At 30.5% G+C, this 22,846-nt stretch overlaps 1 protein-coding gene across 1 annotated transcript; it reads right to left on the bottom strand.

The window, feature by feature from the left end:
* Positions 1-19,379: 19,379 nt before the first annotated feature.
* Positions 19,380-21,635, bottom strand: LOC118036956 (protein DETOXIFICATION 55). Its single transcript, XM_035042826.2, has 2 exons — positions 21,489-21,635; positions 19,380-21,378 (listed from the first exon to the last, which is right to left on the bottom strand). The coding sequence occupies exons 1-2, from the start codon at positions 21,531-21,533 to the stop codon at positions 19,924-19,926; spliced, it is 1,500 nt and encodes a 499-aa protein (XP_034898717.1). The 5' UTR covers positions 21,534-21,635; the 3' UTR covers positions 19,380-19,923.
* Positions 21,636-22,846: the final 1,211 nt, after the last annotated feature.

The raw sequence follows: 22,846 nt of genomic DNA, 5'->3' as shown, positions 1-22,846 counted from the left end.
CAAAACACCAAAAAAAAACATGTTTAAAAACACAATCAAACCAAAAGAAAAAATTCTCTGTCAACATTGATTTTTCCCCCAACAAAATAAAGGTAACAAACTCATCTCAATGAAATTTATCTCATCAAATAAAACCCGTTGACACCAAAAATAATATTTTTGTGATCATAATATGACTAACCAATGACTCTCTCTCTCTCTCTCTCTCTCTCTAATCATTTTTCGGTGACTTTCTCTTTTCTCTTTGAAACCTAGCGACTATATTTTGCCATGTTTTATATTTTATTCCTCTATTTTTTAATTATTTCGGTCCATAAAAAAATATAAGAAATTGACTATAAAAGAGTGCAATCAAAGAGAAAAATATTTGATAATCAAAATGAAAAAAACCAGAGTGCATAGTGCACAATAAGAGTGTACTGTGCAAAACCCTGATCTCTTAAGTAATTCTTACTAGATTTTTTTGCTTGCGCTAAGCTACGGGGTGAATCAATTTTTTTTCTAACATAAAAAAGATATTCCATCGAAGATAACTTGAGTGAACTTGGGTTAACTTGACTAATTCACTATCTGAGATAACCTTAGAGGAAGTAAAGGGAAAAAAAATAGATAGCTCATGGTCAATATCCTAACGTCAAAGGATGAAATTAAAAAATTAAAAAAAAAACCAAAGTTAAATCAGACTAATCTTTGAAACCAACAACTATAGTCATGAGACCAAGATGACCATACAGAAGATAAAAAAAAAATCTTGAACAAAATTCTTAATCATAAAAAAAAATAGAATAAAAAAGAATAGTTATCAAAACAATGAAAACCAAATATGATATAAAAAATAATGAAAGAAAATAATGAGGGACTTAATAAAAAATAGAATAAAAAAAAGAAAAAAAAAGCAATTAAAAGAATGAGAACCAAAATTGGATAAAAAACAAATGAAATAAAATGATAAGGGATAAACTTGGAAAATAAAACAAATAAAGAAAATGATAAAAAAAAAGTAATTAAAAAAATAAGAACTAAATCTAAAAAAAAAAAAGAAGAAATGAAATAAAATGTTGAGGGTTAAAATTGAAAAAAAATACCAAAAAAAATTAAAAAAAAAGCAACAATAAAGAAAATGATTACCATATATATATATATATATATATAAACAAAATCAAATTGAATGGGATAAAATTGAAAAACAGAACCTAAAAAAAAATCCGAAACAAAGAAAGACCAATAAAAACAAAGAAGATTATAATTCAACTTTTTCTCCATTATGTTTTTTTTTTTAATCAAAATAATACCATTTTTACTTTCTAGTTGAATAAAAGATCAAGTGATTGGCTAGGAAAAAAATCATGTTAACACCCATTAATTTTGCTTTTACCATTAATTTTTTTTTAATAAAAATAATGTCATTTTTACTTCCTGCACAATAAAAAATCTGTTTGACCTCGATAAAACCCCAGTTATTTGACTTGAATCGTGACGCAAGACATATTGGGTTGGCTCTCAAGTCAGGTTTTAAAAACATGATAAAAATAAGCACCAAATATGATATGAAAATTTAATGAAATTAAACAATAAGAGATGAAAATACAAAAAAGAACAATTAATCAAGAAGATAACTCAAAATAAAAGAAATTGTAATTATAAGAATGAGAATTAGAAAAGAATTAAAATCAAATGATTAGAGATTAAATCAAAAAACAAAATCCAATAAAAAAAATTAAAAGCAAAATAAACAGGAATCAAAAGAACGAGGATTAAATTTGATTAAAAAATATATAAAAAATCAAATGTCAATAGATGAAATTAAAAAAAATAATCAAATTCGATACAATTAAGTGATTGAGGACTACTTTACAAGTTTAGCACACTTTTGAGGTGGAGGAGAGAGAAAAGAGGGAGGAGAAGAAAAATTATCGAAAGAGCTCTTCTTTGTCATGGAGACCAACACGTACCGGTCCATCGTATAGAGGATGGCGTGATGCTTTGGACGCTGTTGTGGAAGACTACCAACGGCCACCGAGGGGCCCCACACATGTTGCTTGAAGGGTGCGAGCACCTCCAACTTACTAGCACGCTTATACTTTTTTTTAATTATAGAAAGATCATAATATCCTTAATTTCATAGAATAATTCCAAGAAAATCAAGATTAAAAAACTTAAATGCCCCTTGACCTTTGACAAAAGAGTTGACACATGGGCTATATGGTAATTACATCGTATAAAGATGTGAAAATCTAAAAATGTCTTTAAGATATTAGCCGTGTTTTTTTTTTATTATTATTTTTAAGGGCATGAAAATAATTATACTATACATTAAATATATGAAAATACAGTTCTACTCCAAAAGTACGTGTTTATTTTTTTTGTCATGGCTCATGTGGATTATACTGTATACAATTTAAAGTAAAATAAGGATGAATTTTAGCTTTATTTGTCATAATATTGGAGGGCTTTTTTTTTTTGGGTTTAAGGTGGAGATGCTTGTATTTGGGATGGTGGTAGAGTGGTTGAGCATGGAGGGACGAGCTGTGGTGGTGCTTTTGTTTTTGGAATAATAAAGGTTTGATCTCCTTAAGTCGTCTTTATGATTGTGCTTGAAGATCCAATTAATGTGAGCTCATGATTCTGTTTGTATTTTAAAAATATATTTTTAAAAAGATTTAAATATTTTTTATTTTTTTCTTTATTTTCAAATTAATATATTTTTAATATTTTTTAAATATTTTTGATATGTGTTGATATTAAAAATAAATTTTAAAAAAAATAAAAAAATATATTAATTTAATATATTTTTAAATAAAAAATACTTTAAAAAATAACTATAAACACATTTCATGCCCAACTCTAAACCTGTTATTTGCAGCGAATTAGGATGGACGAAGATTGCTTTGTGGAGTTGTTGGAGGATGCATAGCTTGTAATCCACCAGCCAAAGATAGTATTTACGATGAAACGAGGGGTGTTGAGAAAATCTCAGGCATGTGGCTTGTATTTTATTTAATTTGTCTAAACCTACTTTTTTTTCACTTCTGATAAATAAAATATAGAGAAAATCACATTTTTTACTTCTATTTTTTTTTATATATTATAAATATTAGTATTTACATCTTATCATTATCATTGTAGAATTTCTGTTTGAAATACTTTATACATACATAATTTTAAATAATAAAATTAACCTGTTTTTTTTTTTTTTTTAAAAAAAAATAACCTTCTACTTTGTTTTTGGTATTTATAGTCTGGTGTAGTTGACTTGTTTTTAAACTCATAATTTAAAAAATTATTTGTTTTTCGTTGCTTTAAATTTGTTTCTCATCTTAAATTATAATAAAAATTTGAATTTTAAAATATTATAATTTGTAACATCTTTTTAAATTATTTTTTCAAATAAAACTATCATAGTATCGATGAAGTATGTATTTATTTTTGCTAAAAAAATTATCTTTTATAAAATTTAATTTTTTTAATGTTATTTGATCTTTTAATAAATGATGTTAAAAATATTATTTTTTTTAAAAAAATATTTTTATATATTTTTATATATTTTTAAAATCAATAAATCCTTCTCATTCTCATGAATCTTGATGTTAGGAATATCTTCTTACCACTTACAAGTTACAACTCAATTGAATCCCGCTCCCTCTATTCGTGGGTCCCAAATTGAAATGGCCATCTTTGCTGGAAGGTTTGAATCATGAGCAGTCGTTGCGCCACGTACGCATGATAAAATGATAGAAGGTGAGGCCTCGTTATAAGAAACTGGAACCGAGGCCCACTCGAACATGACATGACATGACACAACTTTTCCGGGTGAAGGCCAAAACCCATGACCCTTAAATTTTTTTTTTTCTACTGTTCTTGGACCGGGTTAGTTTTAAACCATACCACGGGTCATAATAATTTTTTTAGGATATATATATATATAAAACATGCCTTTTTTTTTTTTTTTCTAAAAAAAAAACTGATTTTAACTATCAATTAAATAAAATTTTAATATAATACTGAGATAAAAAAAAAATATTTAATTCACTTAAGTTAACTTGGATTGAAAGGCTTAAACTCTTAGTGATAATTTTTTTTTTAATAAAAAACTTAATTTTAAATTAACTTAAATATTAAAAAATAAATTGATAAAAATAACCTTAGATCAATATGGCGCTTTTAGATCGTTAATATGATTTTTAAAAAATAAAAAATATTATTGACATGCTTTTCGGCATGAAAAACTATTTGAAAAGGTTACTCACACTTCCAAACACTTTAAATTTCGCCAAACTTGAAGCACATGCTCACCATACGCCTAATTAATAACTTGCAAAATTCCCTTCACTTTATCCCTTGTTTCCTTTTCTTTTTCTTTGACTTAGGGCTAACAGCTGGATGGCTAGGGAGGCTGAGTTGACCGTGGGTGACACAGGGGCCACTGCCTCCATTTCTTCCCTCTAGATAATTTAAAATAAAACTTTTAATTTAATTAAAATTTTACAAAATTAAAATACTTTTATTGTATTTAAACAATAATGGAGACTATTTTTCATATAAAATTACTGAATTATAAAACTTTTTAGAAAATATCAAAGTTTTTTTTCCTATTTCTCTATAGTTTTGAGTTGTAACCTTAAAGCTTGACATTCTTATTTTTTAATTCATGTTACATGCAATGTCAATTAATATCAGATCAAGTTGTTCTTTTTTATGGAAAAAGATGATAGAAACGATTCACCCTAGAGCGCCAAAATAAATGCTATCTAGGGAGTTTTGTAGGCACATGAGCATAAGCTAAATTGTTTGGAGCTAACAATGACAACAACATCAAATAGCTTGGACTATTTAGTTTAGATAATAAGAGGTATAAATATGTTCTGCAAAGAGGAGATAAACGTACTTAGAGACTTATCTTGGGATAGGCCTTACTCCAGACTAATTCTTGAAGATCCACATAAATAACTATTTTTATATATGGAGGTTATTGGTGAAGATGAACTTTATAATGGCTATAAAGCCTTCTCTGACCAAGATAGAACATCATAACTCGAGAGATAGAAATCAATCATCATCATTAAAGGGTAGTATTAGCAAGAACCTTCCAAAAATAAGGGTAAGATGTGCGAACCTGATGGAGATGATAAAGAAGATTTGTATAAGTATGATGATGATTGTCGCACTCGATATTGTGGCAACCTTTATAATTTTCAATGTGAAAAGAACATATATCTAGCATTTTGTTCTCAGAGAGAAAAAGTTTTGTTTAAGAAATTACCATCTAGTATTAAAATCACTAGAAACCCTAACTAGTTTACAGAGATTCTATGTTACAGGACTGGTTACGCAAAATGAAAAATATTATTACCCCTTAAGCGTCTTACCTAAGGTATAATGCATTGCTAGTTTTGTCTTAAATTGTTAAGGGTTTGTTTTGTTTTTGATGGTTTGCTTATAATATTCCCGACTCTGTCACTTGTGAATATTCGACTACAAATATTTCTAACTTTAGCATTGATAAATATTATGTGAAGAAAAGGTATGATATTCCTGACTTTGATGTTAATAAATATTGTATTTAATATTTTTTACTCTAGCATAATAAATTTCAGAGTTTATATTTTCTGACTTTGACATCATTAAATACTAGTATTGATACTTGTCGTAAATCCACTTTTCTCGAACACTTTTGAATTGAGTTTTTAAAATGGCTATTTGACTCGCAAGAATGACAAATGTGAGATTTGGATCCTTTCAAAAGAGATGAGTTTTTGGCATTTTATATGGAGGCTCAATGGACTATTATTTTTGGGTTAAGCTTTTTAATAGACTCCATAAATTTACTATCAAGCCCAAAAAAAAAAAAAATACATGCAAAAACAATATATATTTTTTATGCTACTGGTATTTGTTTTATGCTAAATTATGCAAAGCAATGATTTTTTTTTAGTTTGGCTATTGAAATAAAATTTTGATGAAAAAAAAACTCTCATTGATTAATTTTAAAAAATAAATAAAAAGGAAATTGACAAATAAAACATTCCATTAAAGCCCGAAAACCCATTAGCTCAAATATTGCACTTAGTCCAAACAAACAAGGTCAACCCAAAAAAAAAAGTCCAAACGTAAGCCCAACCTGTTAATAAATGATGTAGCCCATAAACCCAAAACATGCATTATTGTACTATGCCATCATGCCATATCAGACAAACGAACTAAAGGAATTAAATTTTGAAGTTTCGGTCTCAGTCTTCCTTTTTTGGAAGTTCGGGTTCTCGAGGAAGCTTAGGAGTAGGAATTGAAAACAACAATGGCCGTTTTACAGTAGAGGGATGAGGGGTTTTGTGTTTTCTTTGGCTGGCGTTGACGTCTTCAATGGTAGAGATGGAGGCTGCTAGGTTTTTTTTATCTGTATTGTGCTCCCCTAGTTTTTCTTGTAATGCTTCCCCTCTCTCTTTTTTATTTTTATGTACTGAGATGCGTATTTATAATAAATACAGGAGTCTCGTAATATATATATATATATATATATATATATATATATATATATATATATATATATATATATATATTAACAAAGTCTCAAACATTTTTTTTTTAAATTTAAATTTAATTCAAAATCAAATTTCAAAAAAAATAACTATCATTATTCTGAAAATTGAGAAGAGAATAACAAAAATACATTACAATCCTTAATTTTTTCTATAAGTTGATAAATTACATCTTTAATTGGAAATCATTTTTGATTTCAAATTTTAACCTTCTTAAAATTAAATTAAAACAAATGAACTAAAATTAGGTTACAACAATGATGATGACGATGAAAGGAGCATATCTACGTTTTTAGAAGATATTGTTAGATCTAAAAGTTGTCGAAGATTTGCAATGAAAAAAGTTATTTTATATAAGATAAACCATAAATAAAAACATGTTTGATTTGATTATTAATAATAATAGCTGTAAAAATATTATTAGTGAACATAGAATTGACAAGTTAAAATTATCATTAGAACTACACCCCAAATCATATAAAATTAGATGGATTAAAGTACTAAAAAAAATAAAAATAACCCAATGTTGTGAAGTATTTTTCTGTTAGAAAATATATGGATAAGATTTATTATGACGAGGTAGATATCTATGCATATAATTTGATATTGATAAATCTTGGTAGAGATAATTTATATAAATTAATAAGGATAATCTGAATGATATGTTTGTACATTTGAATAGAGAACCAAAACTTATAAAGTAGAGGAGAAGCATCATAAGGCACTAATTGTTCAACTTGATGATAAAAAGAAGTTGGTTTTATTTCTAGAATTCATACTAATGTCACATTGTCATTTAATTTTGTACAAGCTGGTTAATTTGAAGATGTTTTTATTATAAAATAAATAAAAAAACTCAATTTTATTTTGTCTTGAAAATAAGCTGCTTCATGATCTTTATTTTTTTCTTAAAAAAAATAGAATGGAAATATATTTTTTAACTTTTTTTTTTAATGTTGAGTGTTATTGAGGCCAACAAATTCTATTACGACTATCACACATTTAAATGACGACAAAACAATGTTATGACTTCATAACTGATAATAATAGCATTTCATACTGCTGCTAGTCAGTGATCTGCACTCTGCAGCTACTATGGATCGGGGTTAAAAGAATTTTGAACATAAAAATAACCTAGGAATTAATAATGTGTTCTTAAGGAGAAAACAAAAAATTGTAAAGTTAAAATTTGATGTATATGTGTAATAAAATAGATTGAGAATTATATGAGTCAATAAATATTAATTTTTTATTTATTAAAACTAAGACTAAAATTAAAATACTAAGATATAGATGCAAAATATAAAACTTGATCTCGTGTTTTAGGGAATTCTTTAAAAGTATTTTATTTAAGTATATAGCTAGTAATTTTTTATAATTGACGTTCCACATAAACTAAATGATTTGCTAGTACAATTCCTCCTTTCATGCTTTGTTTAAAAGAAATATAACCCTTTTGTTCTATGCTCTTCATTTAATAAAAATAAAAAAGCAACCGGAGAAAACACAAAACAATTGAATGATTTGAAATAAGTCCAAATATGACCCATTAAAACCCAATTTGGTTTCAAGATTTTTTTCCTAAGAAGGTGTCATTGTAACTCTTTTTATTAATATCTTGAGATTAATATGTTTTGGATTGATTCAAATCAACTAGGATTAACCCGCTAGATCTGCGACTCGAGTCATAGACACTGATGGGTATAATAATTATTTTTTTAAATTTATTTTTTTTATTTAACTAAAAGAAAATAAAAATAAACATGCATGGAAAAACCATTGAATAATTTTAAAAAACTCATTGTGAAGGTTGTCGTATCCTTTCACCAGAGCTCAATGTCATGGCGACCCTTTCTAAATGGGTTCGAGAGGTTTTTGATTGGACAAGAGTTACAATGTACTATTATGATCACCAAGAATCCCAACTAGTTTTTAAAAATTTTAGGGAAGAGATTGGTTGCGTAAATAAAAAATACTGACACTTTTAATATACCATATTTAAAATATGTTGGATTTTTTTTTTATTTTTATAAAATTAAAAATATTAGTGAACTATCAACAATGAAAATACTTTTTTATGCCCCACACTACCCCACCCTGCTAGAAATTAATATTAATTAGGGCTGCTTTTGAAGAAGAAGAAAAAACTTGATAATTCTCCATCATTTTTTGAGAATTCTCCAGCATCATTATTATCTACTTAATTCTCCACCGAATAACTAAAATTTAATGAAGATGCTGTAGGACCATCCTCACATGCACATAATGCAATCAATACTTACTGGATTTCCCTTTTTCTTTTAGGGTTCCAACATCGATCGATCTGCTTACTTAACCTCAAAATAATTTGTTAACAACCAAATGCCACTTGAGTGGCTATAAAAGAAATAATAATAATAATAATAATAATAATAATAGAGTGCTGGGACTTGCCGACTACGTACCTAGCTAGCTAGCTAGCTAGCTAGCATACACATGGTGATGTTGTTCGTCCGCTTGACAATGATTATATATATATATATATATATATAAAAGCTTTGATACCAGCGCGATGCCTGCGGGTCATTTTTTTTGTATAAAAAATATTTAAAAAAAATAAAAATCTTGGGTTTTTCTGCAAAGTTATACCCAAGAATTTGTGTTTGGCTGCAACGCTTGACCTAAGAGTAATATTTATAATATTAATAATAAAATTAAACTTGCATGATCCAAGTTTAAGTGAGCCTGACTGTAACACCGGACCCAAGAATATTAGATGTGGATCTGACTATAAGGTCGTGTCATAAAAATGTGATAATTAAATAGATTAATTAAAAAAAAAGAAAAAAAAATCAACAGAAAGAAAAAAAACTAATGAAAAAGAAAAAGAAAAAGAAAAAAAATTGAATTAATTGGGTTAATCCTTTAAACCAGGTTATCCCGTAAAACCTGAGATTTGCGTCATGAAAGTTTAATAACTAAATAGAAAGAAAAATGACGGGTTTATCTAGAATTAACCGGGTTAACCCGTCAAGCCCAAGATACGTGTTATGGAAAGTCTGATAATTAAATAGAAAAAAAATTAACTTTAACAAACTAAACTAAATGAAAAAAAATAACTCGTCAAATCAGGTTAATCTATTAAACCCGAGATTTGTATCATGAAAATATGATAACTAAATAAAAAAGAATTTAACATTAACAAACTAAATCAAACAAAAAAAATTCATTAAAAAAAATTAAAAAGAAAAAAACAAAAGAAAAAAACAGTCATATAATATAATACAATATAATAATAATTATAATAAAAAAACGTGGGGAAAACTAAAGCTAAATTCTCAACTAACTCAATATTAAAAAAATAAATTTAACAAAGATAATTTAAAAAATAAACATGTGGGGGAAACACTGCAGCCAAAAAAAATCATATAAGGGAAAAACACTATAGTAATCCATAGTGTTTTTTTTTTTTTTTTTAAAAAGCTACAAAACTAAGTTCTCAACCAGCTTAATATATAAAAAAACCGAGATTCTTGTAATAAAAGTATGATAACTAAATTAATTTTTTTTTCACATTAACAAACTAAATTAAACAAAAAAAATTCATTAAAAAAAAAAAAACAAAAAAAAGCAAAAAAAAAAAAAAAAAAACACCCATGGGCAAAACAAGAAAAAAGAAGGAGGAAAACAAAAATGAAAAAAAAAAGTCAAGTGTTTCACTGTGTGCACAGTGATACATTATATGTAAAAAACAGAAAAAACAAAAGCGAGGAAAAAAAAAACAAAGCTGCTACAGTGAAAAACCCACGCTTTAAAAAAAAAACATGTAAAAAAACAAAAAAAAAGGAAAAACTGCTACAGGAAAAAAAACCAAAACAAAAAAAAAAATGCCACAGAAGAAAAAAAAAAAAAAAAACTGCAAAAAAAAAAAGAGCTTTAGCTACAGTGAAAAGTTACGCGTTTTAGAATTGTTATTAACCTTTCAAATCAGGATAACCTGTCAAACCTTAATTCGCGTCATGAAAGTTTAATAACTAAATAGAAAAAAAAATTTGACGGGTTAACCCATAATTAACTGGGTTAACCTGTCAAGCTTAGAATACGTGTCATGAAAATCTGATAATTAAATAGAAAAAAAATTTAACATTAATAAACTAAACTAAATGAAAAAAATTAATTAAAAAGAAAAAAAGCAAAAAAAATAAAATATCTAGTTAACTCGTCAAACCAGGTTAACCCGTCAAACTCGGGATCAATTAACAAATTAAATTAAACAAAAAAAATTAAAAGGAAAAAAAAACTAAGAAAGAAGCAAAAAAAAAAACCCATGAAGGCATAAAAAACCAAAACAAATACAGAAAAAAAAAGAAAACAAAAAATAATAAATATTATAATATAATAATATAATAATTATTATTATATATAAGTATAATTAAAAGGCGTGGGGAAGCTACAATGCTTTCCCCACGCCTTTTAGAGTTCTTTAATATATATATATATACACACGGGAGTTTTTTCTGGATAATCTTAAGAACACATTTTTACATTAACTTGATACGTTTACTCGAATTTAAGAAATGTTAAACACTACTCTTAAACACAAGGTTTTCTAGATAATCTTAAACACTACTCTTAAATTTTAAATTTAAAAAAACTGAAAAAGAAAACATATATTTTTTTAATTTTTTTAATTCACAAGGTTTTCTAAAAAAGTTGTGTGAACCTATTCTCGACTAATTGTAATGGGGGATGGATTTCTCATATTCATTTTCATGCGAATCAAGTAGGGTGAGTAAAAAAAATTAAAAAATCAATTAAACCGAAAAATAAAAAAAAATAACTAAAAAATTTGAATAATGAAAAAAACCGATTAAACCAATTAGAATTTTAAAAAACCCGACCGGTTTGATTTTGATTTTATAAGCCTGAAATTGCAAAAATCGAACCAAATCGAACTGAACCCAAACAGAACAATACAAGAAAAAAACTAAGTTAAACCCAGAAAAACATCGAGCAAAACCGAAAAAAACGAGACAAAACCAAGTCAAATTGAAAAACTAAGCCAAATCGGTTTGAACCGATTTTTGTTTTAAAAAATAAAACCGAACCGAACCGAAACGAGTAAGTTTGAATCGATTTTTATTTTTTTGTTTAATTAATTTTTTTTTTAATAAAAATTAAACCAAATCAAGTGATATTAAAAGGAGTTTCCTCTATTTATTATTATTATTATTATTATTATTATGTTTTCTTTTTGCATTGATTTGAATTAAGTCAATTTAGCTGGCAAGGCTTGCAGTTACGTATCTATGTCAGTATTGGTCATTTTTGTACTTCATGGGCCCCACTATCATGAACATCGTCCAATGCAATGAGGAGGTGTTTGATATTGATTTTAAATTTGGATTTCGTTAACATTTTAAATTAATTTTTTTAATGTTTTTAAATATTTAATATCAAAAATAAATTTTATAAAATAAAAAAATATTATTTTAATATATTTCTAAATAAAAAATATTTAACAAACAATTAAAATTAAATTCGTAAGTTTGGGGTCCAGTCGTTTTCTTTTTGACGTAGGTGACATGTTTGTATTCTTTAGCTAGGCAAGTACAAGATATGAACTTGTTTCAGCATGTTGCTTCTACAGATCAATTAATGGTTGATTTCATTTAAATTAAAAATTATAACTTTTTTTTAATAAACACTAAATTACAAACACAATAAATATGCAATAAAGATGTACTTAATTGCTGAAAAAATCTGTGGTCCATTATAATAAAGAAACATTACTATCAAAGATTCACACTTTGTCTTATTGCCTGTGACTTAACACAAATGATCTCAATACAATTAGCCCCCTAAAATTTATCTATGGTTTTTTAGATTAAAATTAGTGCATAATTAATTTTTTTAATTACCAAAATTAAGTTCATGTTCTTTTAACTTTTAAAAACCTACCCTTGAAATAATATAAAATTAAATAGTTTTCTCCTTAAAAAAATATTTCAGTGGAGGAAGGTTACTAATCAAACATGTTATTCATAAAACTGAATTGATAAAAAATAATTTTAAAATTAACACATAATGAGAATAAATCTAGCTCGCACCTGTAGTTTAAATTCAAAGCTTATATAGCCTAGAGTTTTTATCCTCTAAAAACTTTGCTACTTTATGAATCCAATTTTCACTTCTCTAGGTTTCACTATATACTTGAAATATTTGAATGTGAGATATTATATTTTATGTTAATTTTTTTTGTTAACCAAAGTTTTTTAAGATTAGTTTTTTTATTTATTTATCCACAAATTATTTTAGATACAACAATGCTTTGTATTTTAGTTAGAAAGAAAATTTTTGAACAAAGCCTGATAAACCAACGGTAGAAGAAGAATTAGTTACATGAGAGTTAGCTGAGAAGAAGAGCTGAAGAAGAACTTGTTACATTAGGATTTCTGTTAATTATCTCTTCTTCTCATTGTAACTAACTCTAACTATATTGTAACTAACTCTAACTGCCATGACAGGCTGTTAGTTATGACAGTTGTCAAGACAGTCTGTAGTTGTAATAGACTATATATATATATATATGGTGTGTGCATGTATAGAATCATTGAGAAGAAATACAATCAGTAGAAGAGAAGGAATTCTCAAATTCTATCTTGGTATGAGAGCTTCAAAGAGAAACTTCTTTCCTTTCTTTGATCCAGCCAAGATTTCTGCTTCAAGTCAGTCCTCCTCAACCTCCAGTCCTCTTGGATCTGGGCAAATGACAACAAATGCACTCACTTCATCTTATTAGCAGCTCAACCATGCATTACCAGTAAAACTTGATCGAACCAATTATGTTTTGTGGAAATCTCAAATTGATAATATTGTTTTTGCTAATGGTTTTGAGGACTTCATAGATGGTAACTCTATCTGTCCAGAGAAGGAATTAAATGCAGGTGTAATCAATCCAGCCTTTATTGCTTGGAGGAGACAAGATCGCACAATCCTTAGCTGGATCTACTCGTCTCTCACACCAGTTATTATGACACAAATCATTGGACACACTACTTCTCAGTCTGTTTGGAATGCATTAGAGAACTTCTCTTCTTCTTCAAGAGCTAGAATAATGCAACTAAGGCTTGAACTGCAATCCACAAATAAGGATCTATGTCTATGATAAACTACATCATGAAGGTGAAATGAGATGCAAATAGTCTAGCAACCATTGGAGAACCTATATTCGAACAAGATCAAGTCATGAATCTATTTAGAGGACTTAGTTTTGACTATAATGCAGTAGTAACTGCTATCAACATTAGAGATGATAAAATCTTAGTCGAAGCTATTCACAGTATGCTTTTAGCATTTGAAAATCGGCTTGAGCAACAAAGCTCAGAAGATCAAATTTCCATAATGACAGCCAATTATGCCTATTCCTTTAATAACAGGGGTGGTGGAAGGAAATATAATGGCAGTAGAGGGCACAACTACACAAGCTACACTCTAAATGCAAGCAATTACAAATACAGAGGCCGTGGTCATATGGTAAAATATACACAAAATGGAAGACATAATTTAATCAGTTCAGAGAAGCCACAATGTTAGTTATGTGTCAAATTTGGCCATACAATGCACGTCTACTATCACAAATTTGATATTTCCTTATTAAAACTCTTCAAACATTGGTACTAACTCTTTGAATATGAATATTAGAAATCAAAACAATATACCTGCTATAGTTGTCTCCTCTAATAATCTTGCAAATGACAATTGGTACCTTGATTCTGGAGCAAGTCATCACCTGATTCGGAATGTGGAGAATCTAACCAACTCTACTCCATACACAGGGACAGATAAGGTCACAGTTGGTAATGGTAAGCATTCATCCATTTCCAACATTGGTTCCAACGTCTAGTCTCTAACTCACGATCATTTCAACTTAAAAAGGTGTTTCATGTTCCATTCATCTTAGCAAACTTGATAAATGTTGCCAAGTTTTGCTTATATAATAATGCTTTGATTGAATTTCGATCTAATAGTTTTCTTAAGAAGAATCTGAATACGAAGAAGATACTGGCACGAGGCAGACTTGAGAATGAACTTTATAAGTTTCTAGCAATGAACAAGAAAAAAAGCATATGTTGCCATTAAAGATTTCTCTGTTTTTCATTCTCCAAGATCCAAAACCACTCATAATAAAATAGACATATGGCATCATAGACTAGGTCATGCTGCCACTGATGTTGTAGTCCAAATATCACAAAGCTGTAATGTTTCCTATGAAAAGAATAAAGCTACTAGTTGCTCCACTATAAGTTCTTCCTGTCAACTTGCAAATAGTCACAGATTGCCCACTCGTCTCTTCTTCTCTAGTGCCTCCAAACCATTGGAACTGATTCAAATGGACATCTGGGGGTCTGCCTTAGTCAAATCCACATCTGGTGCTCAGTACTTTATCTTGTTCTTAGATGATTTCTCACGATACACGTGGTTCTATCCTTTACACATAAAGGACCACGCTTTTTCAATGTTTAAACAATTCAAACTTCAAGTAAAGAATCAATTTGATGACACTATAAAATATGTACAGTTTGACAATGGGGGTGAGTTTAAATCCTTCATCACTTTTCTTCAACAAGTTGGTACTGAGCATTGTTTTTCTTGCCCCTATAATTTAGCTCAGAATGGGAGATTTGAGAGGAAGCATAGACATGTTGTAGAGACTGGATTGACATTGCTAGCTCATGCTTCTTTGCCAATGAAGTTCTAGCAGTATGCATTTCAATCATCAACATTCCTTAATATAATACCAATCAAGGTACTTAACCATGATTCACCTTATCTAACTCTTTTTCAAAAAATTCCTGATTATAAGTCCCTCAAAGTATTGGGTTGCCTATGTTATCCTTTCATTCGCTTTTATAATAACCATAAACTACAATATCGATCGGTTCAGTGTATATTTCTTGGTTATAACCTCAATAACAAAGGTTATTTATGCCTTGATTATCTTACTGGACGAGTCTATGTCACACCTCATGTTGTTTTTGATGAAACACGATTCCCTTTCAACAAAAACCTTTCTCTACCTTAGATTGATGATGCTTCCTCCGCTATTTTACCCCTGCAATACCACTCCCCCCTAATTTTTTGCCTCACTGCCCTATTGATAAACCTACCTCAATGCCCATTGATGCCATTCCCACAAATATAGATTATATTTCTTTGAGTGAGTCTACAACCTCCCTAATCTACCTTCTTCTCTTGAGTCTATTCATATTGATCAGATCCCTGAGTCAAGTTTAGCTCTATGCATGATAACAAGGTTGATGAATGGTATCACTAAAAAGAAGGTCATTCTTGATCTAACTACTGTGAAGATAACATAACCATATACACTCAATAAAGCTCTAAGAGATTCACATTAGACTCAAGTAATGAATTAAAAGATTGTAGCTCTTCATCAAAATCACACTTCGGATCTTCTTGCCAAGCCTTCTGATGTCAATATCATAGGATGCTAGTGGGTATACAAATTGAAACATAAGCTAGATGAGAGTATTGACAGGTATAAAGCTAGACTTGTGGCAAAAGGATATCATTAAACACTTGGCCTTAATTATTTCGAGACATTTAGCCCAGTAGTCAAAGCTACAACTATCCGCATTATACTAACCATTGCTCTTAGTTTTAATTGGGAAGTACGACAGCTTGATGTATATAAAATGCTGTCCTAAATGGTGAGCTTGAGGAACAAGTTTACATGTCTCAACCTCTTAGCTACGTGGACACCAAGTTTCCTACCAAAGTTTTTCGATTGAGGAAAACTTTATATGGCTTGAAACAATCTCCAAGAGCTTGGTTTCAATGGCTCAGTTCTGCCTTTATACAGTAGGGGTTCAGCAACTCCAGGACTGACAGCTCTATGTTTCTATGCTTTGGTGAATCTACAATTTTGATTGTTCTCATCTATGTAGATGATATCCTCATCACAGGCAGCTCACCTGCGTAGGTTGCTTCATTTGTTGCTAAACTGAATTTTGTGTTTGCATTGCGAGATTTGGGGAGGCTGACCTATTTCCTAGGTATTGAAATTTCTTACCATGAGGGTTCTATACATCTCAGCCAAACCAAATATGTCTCCAGTTTACTGCACATAACAACAATGTTTGATACAAAACCCGTCAAAACTCTTGGAGCTGTTGGACATAATTTATCTAAATTTGATGGTGAGCCAATGGAAGATGCTTCTTATTATCATAGTGTAGTGGGAGCACTTCAATATCTTACAATTACAAAGCCTGACATAGCTTTCACTTTTAATAAAGCATGTCAGTTTATGCAACAACCAACTTCAGCACATTGGCACTTTGTTAAAATAATCCTTCGATACCTACGTGGGACTATGCATGATGGCTTACTTTTAAATTCATCAAATCAATTGACAATAGAAAGTTTCACAGATGTTGATTGAGTTGCTCAACCTAATGATCAAAGAAGTGCAAATGGCTATCTCATTTATCTAGAGGGCAATCTAGTTTCTTGGTCCTTTACCAAACAAAACCTAGTATCTCGCAGCAGTGAAGAATCAGAGTATAGAGGTCTTGTTCTGGCTACTACAGAAATTATCAAGATCCAAGCCTTGCTGCAAGAACTATATGTTCCTACCCCTGTTGTTTCTATACTCTGGTATGACAATATCAGTGCCTATCATATGGCCAAGAATTCTATATTTCATGCTCAAACAAAACATATAGAAATTGATCTACACCATCCATGATCAAGTTCTTAAAGGAAAAATACATTTACACTTTGTTCCCACTGTATAACAACCAGCAGATCTTTTTACTAAACATCTCACAAGCTTAAGGTTCTTGTTTCTCAAAACACAGTTGTGCCTTGTTCCCAGACCCTTCCAATTCACCTGGGGAGGGATGATAAACCAATGGTAGAAAAAGAATTGGTTACGTGAGAGTTAGCTGAGAATAACTTGTTACGTCATGATTTCTGTTAATCATCTCATTGTAACCAACTCTAACTGTCTTAGCTGCAGTTATATTAAATGCCATGACAGGCTATTAGTTATGACAGTTGTCATGATAGTCTGTAGTTATATACACACACATGGTGCGTGCATGTATAGAATAATTAAGAAGAAGTATAATAAGTAGAAAAGAAGGAATTCTCAAATTTTATCTAAGCCTAGCTAAAATGTAGGTGAATTTCACGTTTGATCTGGCTTTAAAAGTTTGAAACCATTTTTCCAACATCTTTAATTTTTAGAATCTTTTCGTTAAAGTTTGTTTGTTTTAATCCAACACCGTACCCTATTCCAACTATCTTGTTCAAGAGTCAAATTAGCATTTTCTCGATTGTTCCTGTACTCTTAGCCGGCCTATCTAGCTACACAGAAGTTAATACTTTTCTGCCAACAACCTAGTTTTTTTAATTTAAAAAAAAAAAAAAATAAGAACACCAACTGTCTTAAGGTATTTAGCAGGATTTTACTTGGATTAATGAAGAAGGGATCGTGAATGAAGAAGTGATCGAAGTTAATTAGTCTTCTGTGTTTATATATTCGGACCGACAAATCCAACTACAAAGGTTGTCCTTCGGTCATCATTCGTGTCAAAATTATAATATTCCATGCAATTTTATTAGCAGAAATATTAGACCAAGCAAATATTCAAAACGTTGAAAAAAGAGAAAACGGGAAAGATTAATTAGAGAGGGAAAGCAAAAGCGAAGACAAAATCCCGTTCAAACAGTTCTCAAGCTAATCTAACTGAGAGTTCCATTGGTTAATTGGGTTTTTGAACACAAGAGATGCATTCAAAGACATTAATTAAGAGAGTTAGAGTGGAAAAAAGGAGCATGCAAACGGATGGAAATTCAAAACAAGAATCCAATGAATTTTAAATACCTTCTAAATTCAAACCTTTTTTCAAGAAATTACAATGCGGATTTCAAAGTCTTTGCAATATTTCTTTGCAATATTTGTCTCCATTTTGATATCTTGTACGAAGACCGAGCCAGTACAGCATGCTGGACCAATTACAAATCAACCATGGGGCATACGGGTGATTCCTCATCTGATCATAGGCTGGGCTGCTATGATAATCCAACTTCAATCTGAAAAGTAAATCGCACTCGATAATGATTTTCAAGTACCTTTTTTTGACAACCATTGATAGCGAAATTCCACCAATATAAGGTGGTCGCATGTGCCTGTCACATGATCCATTTGCTTTCTTTAAGCATGTGTGTGTGTGTGAGTGTGTGTTTATATATATATATATATATTGATGGCCATGGCTGTCCAATCATGCACATGCTTGCACATGAGTACAAGCTAAGTTTTAGTGAAAGTAGAACCCTTGCCATCAGTCGATGGCCTAAATGATTGAAGACATTTCTATCAATTTTATGTCTAGATATGTCTATCGAGAGCACATTTGTTATGGTCATATCTATTTGCAAAACTATTGGAAAAGATGTTTATTGGTTTATATGTAATTTTTTTTTTTGGAATGCGTATATTTCCATTTAATTGATAATGCATTTGGGATTTCTTACAATCTAAAAAGCAATTGAATATTGATTATTTCTTTCTTTTAATAACTATATCATCTTTTAATACATTTCTCGTCTTTCATTTAATTTAAAAAATGTTACATCTTATATATATATATATATATATATATATATATGTTATAGTGCATTTTAATTAATCTAGATATTCTTATAATTAATGACTTAAGATCCAGGTACGTAGCTGTCCAAGCCAAAACCCTCCACAGTTTAACTTATTAAGGTGACTGCTTCTCGTGATAAGATATTTCTGTAGCAGCAACTATAAAATGGTCATTAGGCCCCTCCATAAAACAAAATAGAGCAAGTACGTAGCTAGCTAGCTAGCTAGAAGGCACACAATATTTAAGACATAGGATTCCTCAGGTCATGCAAGCCCTAAATTGCTCACAGAAATACTGACAACAAGAGGCTAGCGATTACAATAGTAGCAGCAAGCAAGCCATTTGAAAAGAAAAGAGAAGAAAAGAACAAATGGGTTTCACAACAAGAGCGATCGAGGGGAGGAAAAGGAGCTATTCTATATATAAAAAACCGCAAGAGCCCACCTTCTAGCACTAAAAATATATAGTAGAGTGTGTGTATATATATATACACGTAAGAAGGTCATTGGTAGGGACAAGAAATTAGAAAAGACAAAGCTAAGCAGAGGAAACACGTACAGTAGAATTGCTAGAATAATGGATGGAGTTGCAATAATTAATGAAGATGAAAAGTGTTATTTGAACTTTTTTTTTTTTTTCCTTCTTTCTAGTCCTGTTAATGCCGCAGTTCTTTTTGTTCGTGTTCCTTCGATTCGGCCGCAATCCCTCGATCTTTTTCTCGCTCTTCACCCGAAACTTAGCCCTTCTCCTTCTTCACATTTGGCTACATGGTCTGCATGTTCATGTGCCAGGGCACCAGTCTTGCCAACCAGCTCTTTGGCCTTTAACGACTCTCTATCCCAATCTGTCTTGTATACTACTGTTAAAATTGAGACCACACATACTACTTGAGCAGCTAGAAGACCATAACATAGACCCACAAACCCTAGTTTCCAAACAAAGGCTAGGCCTATGGCCACAGGAGCACCCACCATGTAAAAGGAGTAAAAGTTAATCCCTGCCCCGATGCCGGGCCTAGCACTCCCTCTTAAAATTCCACAGCTTGTCGTTTGTGGACAATTTGCAAGCTCACATAATCCAATTATGGGCAGGACAACCATAGTTAGCTCGAGAACCTCATCATCTTTTGTAAAAACTTTCCCCCATGCTTCTCTCCCTAGGGTGGTCCATAGCAAACCAAGCAATGAGCTTAATAAGGCTAAGCCTATCGCAACCACCGTGGCCAGACGAGCTTTCTGTGGCCTGCCTGCTCCAAGCTCGTTGCCCACCCGAGTCGACACCGATGCACTCAGTGATGTTGGCAACGTGTACATTAGGGATGTGGTCTGAATTATAATAGCTGATGTTGCTAGAGCGGCTTGAGGGTTGTGCAAGTAACCGGCTAGAATCGTCATGAACTCATACCACCACCACTCTAAACAAACAGCTATGCAACTTGGGATGGCAAGCCGAAGTAGGATTCCCCATTCCTTTCTTAGTGAAGTAGAAGGAGATGATAGAAATGGTTGTTGTCTAATTAGGGGTGTGGACGAGGGCTCCTCCTCAGTGGCCCGACTAAATAAATACATGTAGCATACGAGGAACAAGAGGGTGTTGAAATTGGTGATAAAAGTAGAAATTGCAATTCCAGGGACTCCAAGACGAAGAGTGAAGGCCAGAAATATGGTGACAGGAACATGCAGAACAATGGAGGCCAGGGTGCACCACATTAATGGCCATGTAGTTCCTTTACTGCGCAAGTAAATTCGTAGAGGGTGCAGGAGGCTATTAGCAATAAGATCAGGAATGGAAAATCGACAGTATAAACTTGCGATTCTGGTTATGTCAGGATCTTGATGGAGGCTAAGCAAGAGGGGTTCAAGATTGACCCATAACAAGCCAATAGGTATTGAAGCAAGTAGTAACATAAGAATTGTTCTTCTTAGAGTATGAGATGCTACTAATGGATTTCTCGAACCAAATGCTTGACTACATAGAGGCTCCATCCCCATCGCCAGGCCGGAAAGAACTGAGTAGCCACTGATGTTGGTGAAGCCAATAGCTAAGGCACCACCTGCGAGCTCCAAGCTTCCTAGTCTTCCCATGCAGACTACTAAGATCATGTTTTTGAGATACCCGACCAAGCTCAAAGCTGCTATAGGGAAGCCTATGTCTGTCATTCTTTTTAGCTCCTCCACAACCTAATGGAAAGAAGAAGGATAAACAAAATAACAAGTGCTGGCGTCAGTATGCTTATTAAGAAATCAAGGAGAAGATTTTCTGGTTGTGCTTAATCGAGATTAATTTCTACCTCTGGCATTGTTGGGTACTTGTGGGATTTCTCTTCTGTAACCATTTTTGCTTCTTTTCGCCAGTATCCTTTTCTTGTTCCCTTGAGAGAGAGAGGGGGGAGAGAGAGAGAGAGAGAGAGAGAGAGAGGTCAAAGTAAGTGTTTCTATGCTTCGAGAGGCCGGAGCTTTATAGCTTATATGGTAGGAGGGGTCGTAGTGGGGTTCTCAGACGTTGTTTTTATATATGTTTGTATGACACTGCTAGCTCTTCTGCTCCTTAAAGCTCACATGCTACAGTTTCAATAATAAAAATAAAAATTATGATCAAATACTATCTCAAGTACCAAATTCATCATAAGTTTTGAAGTTTGATCATTTTTCTCAAAAGGTGAAGATTTCAAATAAAAACAATTAAATAAAAAATGATGTATAAATTAAAAGCATCACATAAAATAAATCGAGTGTTATATATTCATACGTGTAAAGCAATGGTACTCATGAATTAACATTGCCTCTTCAAATCACGAAATTTGTCACTTTCCGAAACAAAACCGAACATATCTACTTCCTCTCTAAAATCAACATGCATGTAAAATGTGACTATAACCATCAACGATTGTTACACTTAACTAATTTTCCTAACAAAAATAATCTGGTAATTAATTTTTATTATAGTTAATATTATTTGTCACTTTATAGATGTCAATGTTAGTGAATCACTAGGGTTTACTAATCGGGATTGATTTTACCATTATAATAAGGATGAGGTGTAAACATGTTCATTATTCTTAATTATGTTAGAAATTGATGATGAAATGGATATAAATTAGGTTATCAAGGTTTAAGGTTAAAACATAATAATATAAACAAATAATCAAATACATTTATGATATATTAGAAAATAATATAAATTATATATTGAGACTTCATTTAATAGTTTAAACTTTTATGTTGAATTAGTTTTTTAATATGTATCAGAACTTTGATGACTAAGCAGTCACGAGTTCGAATATCAATATCTTTATTTATTTGATAAAAATTAAGCACAAGTTAGTGAGATCTCATTTAACAGCTTAAATTTTTATGTTGAATTAGTTCAAAACTGATCTATTTATAAGAACCCAAAACTAAGTCAGAAAAATAATTTAAATATAAAATTAACATGAAAAATAATTAAAATAACAAAATAATTAAACTAAGTCCAACATTTAAATCTAGAGTTATAGTTTTTTTTTTGTCAAATCAACTTGTGGCCAATTTTTGACTTATTTATTTTTTCCATAAACATATCTTAAATACACGTCCCACATCAAATAATTGATATCCTAATCTCTTGAAAAGAAACTAGAGACCAAGTATTGAGCTAGAAGTCGTACCA

Source organism: Populus alba, chromosome 10 (genome assembly GCF_005239225.2).
Source record: "Populus alba chromosome 10, ASM523922v2, whole genome shotgun sequence".
Lineage (NCBI taxonomy): Eukaryota > Viridiplantae > Streptophyta > Magnoliopsida > Malpighiales > Salicaceae > Populus > Populus alba.
Note: the sequence above shows the minus strand (reverse complement) of the source record. Positions and strands in the feature narration are given on the sequence as shown.